The sequence below is a fragment of the Neomonachus schauinslandi genome, chromosome 9, assembly GCF_002201575.2.
Source record: "Neomonachus schauinslandi chromosome 9, ASM220157v2, whole genome shotgun sequence".
In the NCBI taxonomy this organism is placed as follows: Eukaryota; Metazoa; Chordata; class Mammalia; order Carnivora; family Phocidae; genus Neomonachus; species Neomonachus schauinslandi.
Window position 1 is genome coordinate 740,796 of NC_058411.1, and position 13,367 is coordinate 754,162.

General features: G+C 55.9%; 1 protein-coding gene across 1 annotated transcript in view; it reads left to right on the forward strand.

Annotated features, from left to right (window-relative positions):
* The first annotated feature begins 307 nt into the window (after window positions 1-307).
* GPR132 (G protein-coupled receptor 132) overlaps window positions 308-13,367 on the forward strand; it is a 57,166-nt gene continuing 44,106 nt past the window's right edge. The window contains exons 1-4 of the mRNA XM_021679935.1: window positions 308-353; window positions 807-1,090; window positions 1,303-1,419; window positions 4,933-4,998. Of these exons, the coding sequence (XP_021535610.1) occupies window positions 308-353; window positions 807-1,090; window positions 1,303-1,419; window positions 4,933-4,998 (513 nt within the window). The remainder of the gene's footprint in view (window positions 354-806; window positions 1,091-1,302; window positions 1,420-4,932; window positions 4,999-13,367) is intronic.

Here is a 13,367-nt window from a genome sequence, read left to right on the forward strand (position 1 = left end):
GAAACAAGGCCACGACTGCAGACAGCCCGGGGGTGGGCCGTGAGGGGCTGCCCGTTTACTGCTTTGCGGAGCCGTGGCTCGGGGCACCTGTCCCGCAGAGAGTGGCTCGGGGCACCTGTCCCGCAGTTGCGTCCCGAGAGCGTTGGTCCCTCCAGGTGGGGGCAGGGCAGCCGCAGCCCTCCTCCCGCCCATCTCCGGGGTCCCCCCGGCTCAGGTGGGACGCCTGCCTCTGGGACGGCGCGGTTTTGGCCAGTCCCGAGTGAACACGTGGCTCAGACCCCTGGGTGCCTGGGAGAAGTAAGCGCAGATGGCTTTGTCTGAGATCTCTAAATGCGTCGAAGCCACTTTTCAAGGTCAGGGACAGTGCAAACCCACGCACACAGGGGCAGGCACGGCGGGCCGAGCCAGCAGAGGCAGCCTGCCACACGGGTGCAGCCAGGGCTCGGACACAGGTCACACAGCCGCACATGCCACCGCTCACACGGGACAGGCGGGAAGGCTGTGTCTGGGACGGGTCGGGGAAGGGACAGAGCGCCGCCTGGGCCTGCGGTGGCGGCCTGGCGGAGTGTTGAAGGGCAGGAGGCAGCCTGGGCTGCCCTCCGCCGAGGCCACGGGCCCTCCGCCCCTGCGTGGCCTCAGGCGGCCCCTGGCGGGAGCTGGAACACATCTAGAACCCGCGCCGCCCGCCACTCGAGGAGCTGTGCCCTCTGCAGCCCCGATGGGCCCCACTCCGCCGCGGGCACCACGCGGAATCCGCCTCTGGTCCCCCCAGCCCGCGTCGCCCTGACGGTCCGAGTCCTCACTAGCGGTGCCACACGAGGAGACGGCAGGGCTGTGGCCGCTGGACCTGTCCCTGCCCGGCCAGCTGTCCGCCCAAGACAACGAGCACCTGTGCCAAGACCTGAGCCTGGGCCGGGGCCCGTCGTCCCCCGGCACTCAGCTCCTCTGCACCCACACAAAGCCTAACTCACCAGCCTCTGAGCAGCTGGTAAGTGGGGGGCATGCGACTGTGCCAAAGAAACCCACCCCCGAGGAAGTCCTCACGCTGACAGTGCCCGCCTTCGCCCAGACCACTGTGCCCCACAGGCAGGTGAGGCCCGGGCCCCTCTTTCCTGACTGGTTAGCTGGCACTGGGGAGGGCACGCTGCCCACGGCCCACGGCACCGGACCTCCGCGTCTCCCACGGGTGTGCACGCCAGCTCGGCCACCCTTCAGTCTGGTGGGGGGGCCCTGGCCGTGGCGCCTCTGTGACCGGGGCGCGTGGCCGGTTCCCATCTTCTCACCTTTTGCTGCCCTTGGCAGCTGCCGGCTCAGGGCCTCCCAGCCCTGGCCCCCGGGCTCCACTGCTCTAGCAGCCACGGCCGGGAGGGCCAGGGCTCCGTGCTGGTGTTTAAGTTTAGGGGCCAGACCCCTGGGCACGTAGGCAAATACATACTCCTCAGCGTTAAAAAAAGAAGAAAAAAAAAGAGAAAAAACCACCTAGGAGATCTGAAACAAACCACGTGGAACTTCTAGGAATGACCAGCGCCATCCCAGACTAAGAACTGGACAGCCGCCCTGAGCCCCTGTGGTGGACAGAGCTGGTAAGCCAGAAGACAGGTCACGAGACAATGCCCCAGATGCGGTCCAGAGCGACCAAAGGTGGGAAGAGGGTTGGCCGCAGAGTGGGGCGGCTGAAGGCCCGAAGGGCTGTCCTGAGGCCGCGCAGAGCCCAGTCGCAGGAGGTGGGGACAGGGGGGTGTCAGCGGGAGGCCCCCTGTAACTTTGAGGGGCTGGCCTGGCCTGGGGTCCCGGGCTCACGGGACGCCGCCTGCTCGGGGAGGCCGGCTGTCACGGGAGTGAGTGGTCATGCGGACAGCCCTGTGTCCGCGGGGTCGGCGGGTGTGCAGCAGCCCTGCAGCCTGGCCCTTCCTCTGAGCCTGCTGCCCGAGTGCTGAGCCCCCCCACCCCAGGTCCTTGCCTTCCTTCCCCACTGGGCCTGGCTGGGTGACTCAGTGCCTGGTGGGGGCAGGCGGCAGGGCTGTCCGCACACCTCTCCAGGCCTGCTCTTGGTGTGGCTGTGAATGGTGGCCGGGAATGTGGCCCACCGCCCGCCCCACGGATCCCAGAGCGCCGCTCACCCTGCCAGCCCCGCTCTGTGCTTCGTGCCACCAAGCTGAGGCCAGGACCCTACAGCCAGGGTCAGGCCCCTCTGTCCTGCCCTGGCCGGTACCCTGTGCTCTCCGGGGGGTGGGTGGGCAGGTAATTAGCCCCCAGAGAGGCAGCTGCTGCATTAGGAAGTTCAGAGCGAGGGCAACATGCTCACAGAGGCCAGGCCGCAGTGACCCCAACCGAGGTCGGTGCCCGGCTCGGGAGCTCCCCGGGCTGAGCAGGAAGAAGCTGTGGCTGTGGGCACTGTCGGCAGACCCCCAGCTGAGGCTCAGCCACTCGGGAGGATGCAAAGTGCAGGACCAGTGTGGGGCCCTCCTGACCACGGGTCCCCTGCACGGCTGCCTTCCCACGAGCCTGCTGTGCTCCTGCCGGTGGCCGGTCTCCCCCACTGTCCCCCATCTCTCCCTCTTGGCTGGCGGGTCCGGGAGAGCTGGGCAGGAGAGGTGTGAGGCTCTGGCCCGAGGGCTCGGCTGGGGAAGCTGTCCACCGCCTGTGGGGGCTGTGTCACTAAAGAGAGCCCTGGGCCTTCCCAGACCTGGTGGACAGTGGGCTTTGGGGCACAAGGTTCAGAGGCATGGCACTGGGGGCCAGGACCCCCCTGAGTTGACAGCCCAGCCAGGACCTTTGGATTTGGTCCCAGCCAAGGGCTGGGGAGGGGGCATGGGCCCAGCAGAGTCTTTGTGTCCCCCTTGTTTGCGTCTAGGACCCAAACGCTGTGCAGTCCAGAGAAAATGGAGATAGGATTAGGGCGGCCTTTGGAGGGGATGGGCTTCAGGTGTGCACTGGGGGCTGGGGTAGGTGTGAGGCCCCGGGTGGGTGCCCGGCCAGGCTGTGCTGGGAGAGGTGTGGAGGTTGGGGCAGCCCCAGGCAGCAGGCCCTCTCTTTGAGAGCAGGGGACCCAGAGAGCCCCGCTGCACCCGCTGGGTGCAGATTGGCCTGTCCACAGTGACCACTGATGCAGGTCCTGAGCACAGACGGGGTCCCCAGGCTCATGGCAGGGAGGGCGTGTGCCCCAGGCTCATCTGCAGGGCGTGCACGGGGGAGCAGGGAAGTCGCCGCTCGCGGGAGGCGACAGAGAGCAGAGCTCCTAAGTGAGCAGCCATGGGTGGAGCAAACCCGCCGAGTCAGGACAGGAAGAGAGGCTGCAGAGGCCGTGGCTCCGGAGAGTGTGATGGACGCTGCCCGCGGGAGAGGCCGGTGTTCAGTAGAATTGGGGGGATGGATCACTTAACAGGTGGCTCCCTGTGGCACAACAGAACTCACGACGGTGTGAGTATAAGCAGGAAAGCTGATGAGAAGTCACCACTGTCCTTTACAATCCAACAAGGAGCAGACGTCCCACAGAGAAACAGGCGAAGAATATGGATGAAGAAGCGAATCCAACTGCAACAAAGAAGAAAGCATGGTGGGGGCGCCTGGGTGGCTCAGTCATTAAGCGTCTGCCTTCAGCTCAGGTCATGATCCCCGGGTCCTGGGATCGAGCCCCTCGTCGGGCTCCCTGCTCGGCGGGAAGCCTGCTTCTCCCTCTCCCGCTCCCCCTGCTTGTGTTCCCTCTCTCCCTGTCTCTCTCTGTCAAATAAATAAATAAAATCTTAAAAAAAAAGAAAAAGAAAAAAGAAGAAAGCATGGTGGGCAGTTGCACGTTCTGACCCCCGGAACCCGTCAGCATGTGGCCTCGCCGGCTGTTGACGGGGGAGAACCCGGAGCCGGGGAGGAGGTCCTGGGCCGCGCGGTGGCCCCGTGGGGTCCCACGGTGGAGCCTTAGAGAAGCCTCCCCTGGCTGCGCTGAGGGGGGCCGGCCGGGCACGGGTGGCCCGAGGAATGCGATGGCCAGTCGGGAAGACAGGGGAGGAGCCTGTGGGTGCCTCCAGCAGGGGACAGAGCGAGGAAGCCGCTGTCCCCCAGAGCCTCCAGCAGGGAACGACACCCTGCCGACACCTCGATCGTGCCCCCCGGGAAGACACTACATCGTGGGGTCTTAGGCCCCTGAGCCTGTGGTGGCTTGTGGCAGCCGCCACCGTCGGAAGCGAACACAGCAGGGGGAGCACGGAGAGCTGCTGTGTTCCGGAGGGTCTGAGACCTGCTGACCTAGACGACTGTGAAGCAGCACCTTGAATCTGTCTGAACCAGATCGGCTGCTGGTGCCTGGGAGGCTGGTGCCCAGTGGGGAGGACGCCCAGACTCGGGCGCAGGCGAGGTGCTGCCGCCCGGGGAGAGCCGCCTCCTCCCCGCGCCTCCGCCCGCGTGTCCAGGGCGTGAGGCCTTCGGGGCAGCCACGTGGGAGCACCCAGCTGACGGCCCTGAGGCCAGGGCGCCTGTGTGTGGCCGCGTGGCCTGGGGGGACACAGCCAGACCCCACCCCCGCCGTCTGAGCTGCAGCGGGCCTCCGACAGCGCTGCCGTGGTCAGCGGGCCTGCTGCGATGTCCCCGCTGGACGGCTGAGTTGGAAAGACTCAGAAAAGAGGTCGTCATGCCATCGGTGCTGGTTTCTTCACTGTGGCACCATACACGTCATTTGCCATCGGAACCGTTTCCAAGCGGGCAGCTCAATGGCGCTAAGCACATTCACACTGTCGTGCAGCCCTCATGACTTACTTTTGAAAACATTTTAATTGTGGTTAAAAAAAACCACACGTAATGTAAAATTCCCATCTTAACTATTTTTAAGCGAACGGGTCGGTGTTAAGTACATTCACCTTGCTGTGAAACAGACGTCCAGAGCTTTTTCCTCCTGCAGAGCTGAAGCTCTGTCCCCGTGAAACCCTCCCATCCCCCCCACAGCCCCCGCACCCAGCATCCGCCATCGACATCCTGTCTCCAGCCATTCGACTGCTGCAGGTCCCTCAGGTAAGTGGGATCGCACAGCCTTGGTCTTCCCGTGACCGGCTCGTTTCACCAGGGATGATGTCGTCAAGGTCCGTCCACGTGGTAGCAGGCGACAGGCTTGGCTTTTGTGGCCATCACGTGAATGCGCCACGCTGTGTTTACCCACCTGTCCGTGCCGAGACATTCCCGCTGCTTCTAGCTCTTGGCTCTCGGGAACAGTGCGGCTGTGATGTTGGGAGTACAGATAGCGCTTCAAGACAGATACATATTCTTTTAGATCAATACCCAGAGTGGGATGGCTGGATATATGGTTATTCTATTTCTAATGTTTTTGAGGAGACTCCATCCTGGTTTTCACAGTGGCCGATCCATTTTATGTTCCCACCAACAGTACATACGGGTTCCAATTTCCCCACATCCTCATCAACACTGATTATTTTTTTTAAAGATTTTTAAAAAAAATTTATTTATCCAACAGAGAGAGACACAGTGAGAGAGGGAACACAAGCAGGGGGAGTGGGAGAGGGAGAAGCAGGCTTCCCACGGAGCAGGGAGCCCGATGCGGGGCTCGATCCCAGGACCCTGGGACCATGACCTGAGCCGAAGGCAGACACTCAACAACTGAGCCACCCAGGCGGCCCTCTGCTTTGTTTTTTTCTTTTGACAGTGGCCATCCTATTGAGTGTGAGTGCTTTTGATCTGCCTTTAATGACTAGTAATGTTGAGACGATCCATGTTATTCTAGAAGAATCATGACTGTGTCACACATGCACACACATCCACGTCTATTATGTGCAAGCAGTAACCTCACAGGTTCAGAGACAAAACAGAGAAGGGTGCAAAAGTTCCAGGGGGGTGACGTGGTGAAGATGGGGCTGGGGTCCGGGGAGGAGGAAAGAGGACAAGGTTGGAGGGGAAGCTGGATGGCAAGGAAGGGGAGAAAGCCCAGCTTCAATTATGTACAGTCCTTCGACATTCGCACATTCGTGGTGGTGGAGAAAAGCAGACACAACAAGGATGTAACAGCAACAAAGCATTGCCTGCAGCCACAAAACCACAAAATCGGGGCCCAAAGAATAGTCAGAAGAAAATACGAGAGGGTTGGAGGAGACTCGAAGAGGGAAAACTAACAATTTAAGAATAATGGGTATTCCCTGAAAGAAGTTCAAGGTGATCTAAATGGTAGACACTTCATGAAAACAAGACACTTCTTGTTTTGAAAATGACAACACTCCCCAAGTGGATCTGCATGTTCAACACAATCTCTGGCAAAATCCCAGATATTTTTCCCCTCAGAAATAGAGGAGCGGATCCTAAAATGTACATAGAATTGCACAGGACCCCCAGTGGTCAAAACAATCCTGAAAAAGAATGAAGTAGGAAGACTCACACTTCCCCATTTCAAGACTCACCACAAATTGACACTAATCAAGACCATGTAGTGTTGGCATGAGGACAGACAGTGGGGCTGAGTATCCAAGATACACTCTGTTGTTTACAGTCAGCTGGTTTTCGAGACAGGTGCAGCAGGGGTAAGAATAGTCTTCACTCCATGGTACTGGGGCAACTGGACGTCCACACATCAAAGAGTGAGGTTGGATCCCTACCTCACACCATAGACAAAAATTAACTCAGAATGGATCAAAGACATAAATGCAAGAGCTGAAGCAATGAAGAAGCAGAAAACATTGGAGGAAAGCTTTGTGCTCTTAGGTTAGGCAGCAGTTTCACAGACACGACACCAAAGCACAAGCAACCAAAGAAAAGGGTAGATAAATGGGACTTCATCAAAATTAAAAACTTTTGTGTTTCAAAGGATGCCCTCAAGAAAATGAAAAGACGCGCCACAGAATGGGATAAAATATTTGCAAATCATATGTTTGGGAAGGGACTTAGACTAGAGTATATTAAAAACTCTTACAATTCAATAATAAAAAGAACACAACTGAAAAATGGGCAGAGCGTCTGAGCAGACATTTCTCCCAAGAAGACGTACAGGTGGTCGGTGAGCACCTGAAGAGACGGCCAGCAGCCCTCACCGTCGGGGAAACGCAAATCAAAACCGCACTGAGACAGACCTCACGCTCATCAGGATGGCTATCATAAGGCAGATACAAGGGGGGGCGGTGAGGAAGTGGAGAAACGGGAGCCCTTGCACACTGCTTGTGGAGCGTGACATGGGGTGGCTGCACTGGGAACAGTCTGGCCGTCTCTCAATGGGTTAAACACGGTGTTACCATGTGACCTGGAGATCCCATCCCTAGGTGTCTCCTCAAGAGAAATAAAAACATATATGCAAACAAAAGACGTGTATGTAAATGTTGACAGCAGCATTTTTGTAATAGTCCACACCTGAAGCAGTGCAAACGTCCATCAGCCGATGAATGGGTAAACAGAACGGGCTCTCCACACGAAACGGGCTGTTATTTCAGCCATAAAAAGGAACGGTGCTCTCATACGCACCATGACACGGATGAACCCTGAAAGGCAGCATGTCGTAGGGTTCTTTTTACATGAAATGTCCAGGAGAGGCAAGTCCACGGAGACAGGAAACAGGGCAGTGGCTTCCAGGGGGAGGGAAAGATGGTAAGTGACCGCTGATGGGTATAGGACTTCTTTCCGGGTGATGAAACTGTCTAAGACTGGTGGTGGTGGTGGTCGCACAGCTCTGTGGATTTGCCAAACCCCACTCAGCGGTGATAAAAAGTTTCTGGTGATAAACTTGTGTAAGATCTTAATAATCCAGCCCCTAAAAGGGCATTTAAACACATTTTTTCCATCTCTTTCGTGCTCAGAGAGAAGGTAAATGAGCCTCTCCTACACGAGCGTGGGTGCTGCGGGGTGGTGAGACGTGGCCCAGGACGCAGCCGTGTTGAAGATTGGCAGATCGTATGCTCAGGATCCGGGGACACCAGCGCCCCAGGTGCTTTCAACCTGCACACTTCTGCTGTAGGAACTACAGGTTCTCTGAGGAACAGAAGACGTGCCATTTGTGGATAAAAACGTAGAGGGACCATCACCTGTTCCTTGCTCTTAAACACAGCCTTATTGGGCTATGGCTGCCCCCAGACCCAGAGAGCTTCTCAGGTGCCTCCTTCCGCCATAAATGGGTGCGCAAGACCCACCATCTGATAGAGACATGCAGTCCTTCAGGAGGCTCTTTCTCCATTTGGCTTCTTTCACTCAGTTTAATTATTTTGAGATCCATCCCCGTTGTACGAATCGAGCGCTCGGTCCTTCTCATCACTGACTAGTATTCCACTTCATGGACGCCCTGCCGAGTGTTAGTGCGTTCACAACCCGTGGTGGGCGTGCGCATCGGTGCCAGTGTGGACCCTCACAAGCAGCAGCTGTGTACGGATCTTCGCGAGGATGTGTGCTTTTCTTTCTCGTGGGGGTCTCCCCACGAGTATGACTGTGGGGTCACGCGGGCATCCTATGTTTGGCTTTACAGAAACTGCCACGAGTTTCCAATGGTCTGAGGGCTCAGGCATCTCCACGTCCTCACCAACACTTGTGCTGTCTGCCATCCTGGTGGGGCGGTCGCCACGGCTCGCCGGGGTCGAACCACGCTCCGCATCTGGTCGTGGGCTATCTGCCACCCCTAAACTTTCTTGGGTGGGTGAAATGTCTGTTCAAATTGTTGCCCATTTTTTGTTACGTTGGTTTTTTTTTTATTGTTGAATTTTGAGAGTGCTTTCTATATTCGATGCAAGTTCTTTATCAGATACACAATGAGCAGGTTATTTCTCCCAGTCTGTGCATGGCCTTTCCTTCTTCTAACAGAGTATTCTGAAGAGCCGACGTTCTTTTTTTTTTAAGATTTATTTATTCATTTTTTAAATTTTTTAAATTTAAATTCAATTAATTAACATATAGTGCATTATTAGTGTCAGAGGTAGAGTTCAGTGATTCATCAGTTGCATATAACACCCCGTGCTCATTCCATCACATGCTCTCCCAGTTACCCCATCCCTCCCACCCCCCTCCCCTCCAGCAACCCTCAGTTTGTTTCCTGTGATTAAGAGTCTCTTATGGTTTGTCTTCCTCTCTGATTTCATCTTGTTTTATTTTTCCCTCCCTTCCCCTATGTTCATCTGTTTTGTTTCCTAAATTCCACATATGAGATCATATGATAATTGTCTTCTCTGATTGACTTATTTCTCTTAGCATAATGCCCTCTAGTTCCATCCACGTAGTTGCAAGTGGTAAGATTCATTCTTTTTGATGAGAGCTGATGTTCTTAATTTTGATGAAGTCTGATTTAACTTTTTTTTTTTTTAGAGATAATCATCCTTTTGATGTTGTAACTGAGAAATCTTCATCTAACCCCAGGTCAGAAAGGTTTTCTCCTGTTTTGTATCATCCCGGGTTTTGCTCTTAGTTGCACGATCCATTCTGGGTCACTGTTGTGCGTGTGATGAGACATGTAGCTTGAGGCTTGCTTTCCTGCACGTGGATGGCCAGCCACTCCCTCACCACTGATGAGAAAGACGATCCTTTCTCCGCTGCGTCACCTTTACGCCTTTGTTAAAAATCAGGTGAGCATTTTGTCTACCTTTACGCCAAAATCACATTTTTTGGATTATAGTAGCTTTATAATAATAAGTCTTGAAATCAGATAGTGTGAGTTGTCCCACTCTGTTCTCCTTTTCCAAAGTCGTTTTGGCCATCCTGAGTCCTTTGCATTTCTATGAATTTTAGCATCAGTTTGTCAATTTCTACCCAAAAAAACCCCAAAAACAAAACAAAAACCACCCCAAAACCTGCTGGGATTGGGTTTTGTTTTTTGACTTTTTATTTTGAGATAATTATAAACTCACAAGAAGTTGCAAGAAGTAGGAGAGCGAGGTCTTGCGTCCCCATGGCCCCACCTCCCCGACCCGCGGCGGCATTGTCTTAGGTAAGTGTCACGGATTATCCAAACTGGCTGCCGGTGGGCACGCTGCAACACCTGCGTCCCAGACCTCGCTGGGATGCTCAGGTACTCCCTGTGGTGTGGCATTCTGCTTTATCGTCGGTGAGAGCCACCCAAACCCCCCGCTGTTTAGGTCCAGCCAAGAGAACGCCAGGAACCAGCACCGAGAACGCCATCCTGCTGCCCCTTCCCACGCACGCCTGCCTCGCCCCGCCCGGCTGACTAATCTGTCCTCCATCTCGCCGGCTTGGTCATCTCAGGAATGTTACAGACGTTGGAATTCCACAATATGTTTTGAGACTGGCTTTTTTTCTCTCGTAGCCCAGTGTCTTTAACGTCCATCCGAATGTTTGTGCACGTCAGTGGCCCATCCGTCTTTGGTGCTGTTGTACCACATGGACGTGCTGGGGCCCGTTCAGCCGTTCACCTGTCCGAGGGCATTGGAGCTGTTTCCAGTTTGGGGCTACTCTGCCCAAAGCTCATGGACATGAGAGCGTACAGGATTTTGCATGAAGGTAAGCGTTCCTTTCTCTGGGATCAATGTCCCGGGGGCTGCAAATGCTCCATGGTATGGCTGGTGTGTTTTTAATTTTTCGAGAAACGGTCTGACTGGTTTACAGACAGGCTGTACCACTCCTGTTGGGACTGTGGTGAATTTGGAGGGATTCGGCATTTTTACAAAATTGAGCCTTGTGACCCAAGAGCAATGGTACCGCTTTCTGCTGATCGAGGTCTTGGTGAGTTTCTTTCAGCAGCTGTTTATAGTTCTTTTTAATCTGAAAGTTAATTGTACTCTTCTCCAAGCTAAAGGACTACTTGCTGATGAGAGAGAGTGTGGACAATGCCGTAAAGTATAGAAACGAAGGGGGGAAATTAATTATTTCACTCCCCAGAAACAAACACTGTTAATAGTTTGGAACTTTTTTTTTTTAAGATTTTATTTATTTATTTGACAGAGAGAGAGCACAAGTAGGCAGAGTGACAGGCAGATGGAGGGGGAGAAACAGGCTCTCTGCTGAGCAGGGAGCCGGATGTGGGGCTCGATCCCAAGACCCCAGGATCATGACCTGAGCCGAAAGCAGCCGCTTAATGGACTGAGCCACCCAGGCGCCCCAATAATTTGGAACTTTTAAATTTTCCATTCTTTTGTGTGTATAGTAAGTAGATGTGTGATTATATACATGTCATTGTGGTAAAGCACACACAACATAAAGTTTACCATCCTAAGCCTCTCAAGGTGTACAGATCACATTTTGTAATTCCCACTTTACAGATCTGACTCATCGTCTGTCAGGTTTATCCTAAATGTTTCTTATTATGTGATGCCATTGTAAATTGTATTTTTTGAAGTTTCAATTTCCAAGTGTTTCTGGCTAGTAGTATATAAAAACATAATTGATTTTGGGGCATCTAGGGGGGCGCAGTCGTTTAAGCATCGGACTCTTGATTTCAGCTCAGGTCATGATCTCGGGGTCGTGATTTTGGGCCGTGAGACCGAGCCCCGCGTGGGGCTCTGCGCTCAGCGAGGAGTCTGCTTCTCCCTCTCCCTCTGCTCCTCACCCTGCCCTCTCATATAAATAAATAAATAAAATCTTTAAAAAACAAAAAAAACAAAAATCAATGATTTTTGGTAGTGAGCTATCGACCCCGAGCCTGGTCTCGGGGACCCCGGGCTGCAGTGGGCGTCAGACATGGGGGTGGTCCTGGGCTGTCCCTCTGCCTTCACAACTGCCCTGTGGTGACCTGTCCCGAGGCCCCCGGCCCCCTTGTTCGTCTAGACTCAGAACGCACACCCCGGCGTGCCTGGGGGACATCGTCTAAGGGCGATATTGGCACAAAGCCCTGGAACGCCCGGGGGGAGGGACACCCAAGGAGGGGGGACATCGGCTGGGTCAGGTCGCAGTCCTCGACATCTGAGGCATTGTCAGGGTCCCCCGGCGGGGTGGCCCGCGGGTCTGCACTGCCCGAGGTGGTGCTCGGAGGAGGGCTGGGCTGGGGGCCCGTCAGCCCCTCCTGCACTCTGGCTGCCCCGTCGCAGCCTCAGTCCCTCCTCCCGGACGGGGCTGACTCGGAGCCCAGCACGCAGGGATGAGGGAACAGGCCAGCTTCGTTTAGCCACTTTGCAGATGCTTGGTGGCGTTCACTGTTCGAAGGCCCTCCTTCCAAACCTCGTACAGAGGGACTCATTTCCTCGTGCCCCGTCCCCATGACCCACGATGGCCGTGTTGGGGGTATGGTTACCGTTCCCACCGTGCAGGTAAGGAACAAGGGGCGGAGTGGTCACAGAGCGGCCAAGGGCCCGTGGCCAGCGCAGTGCTGAGTGCACATGGCTCCTGCCTGCCATGCCAGGAGCACGGCCCCGGGATGGCGCTTCTGTCCTCAGCGTGGATCCGGTCCCTAAGCGAGCTGATACCGGGACAAAATGGGCACAGATCTACGCAGAGCAAACAGCATTCTCAGGGGTGTTGCGCTTCCGTGGAAGGACCCCACACTCGGCACCTGTGTCCCCTCTTGGACCCTCACGGCTGGCTGTGGGCAGGAGCCCAGATCCAGCCCCCGTGTGGACGTGGGGCCGACAGCCCTGTCCCTGCGGGCTCCACCCTACACGCACAGTCGCCATCATCCCTCCTCTGGTCTTTCAGCTTAGCCCTGTATTTTGTCACCCTTCCCAAAACTCAGCACTTCTGTGTGCGGGGGGGACACAGCACCGCTGGCCCCTGGCTCAGCCTGCGCCCGCGTGCATCCCCCAGAGTGGCCAGCTGCCCGGGCACAGCTCCTGTGGTGTTCTCAGCTGCCCGGCTGGGGCGCTTCGGGGGTGGCGGTGTCCCTGTGGGGGCGTCGGGGCAGGAATGAGCGCGTTCTGGACGTCGGCGGGCGGGCAAGCCGCTGGGCGCTGAGCTGCGCTCCGGTGGAAGGTCGTCAGCAGGAAGAGAGGTCGCCACGGTGTGCGTGGGTGGGGCTCGTGCGAGGAACAGAAATATGTGACCTGTGGGCCCTGAGCTGGAGGGCAGGTCGGCCCTGCTGGGCGTGTCCGTGGTGACTTTCGCTACGAGATATGTTTAATTTTTACGTGCTTGAATCTGTTGATTCTTCCACGTGTGCTGCAAATATTTCCCCAAGTTCAGGGCTAACTGTGGTTCCTTTGGCTGAATGTAAGTTTTCAACCTACATGGTCAGACCTGTCCATTGCTTTGGGAAAGGCGTGGCAGGGAGCATTTCCGTGTGCGCCTGTGGCTCCTCCGTGGTCAGAGGTTGTCGAGTCTATTGCTCTCTCTGTGGCTCTGGGGGCTGCACACTTCGTGCCCTTTCTTTCCCCCTGGAGTTGGGAGCAAACGCAACCCCGAGTCAAGCCGGTGGGGAGGACGGTGCATGCTTCGTCCGTGTCCAGCTGGATGGAGGGTGCGGTCGGACGTGGTCCCCGTGGGCACCCAGGAACGTGTCCTTCGCTGGAGAAGCACCTCTGTCTGTGGGA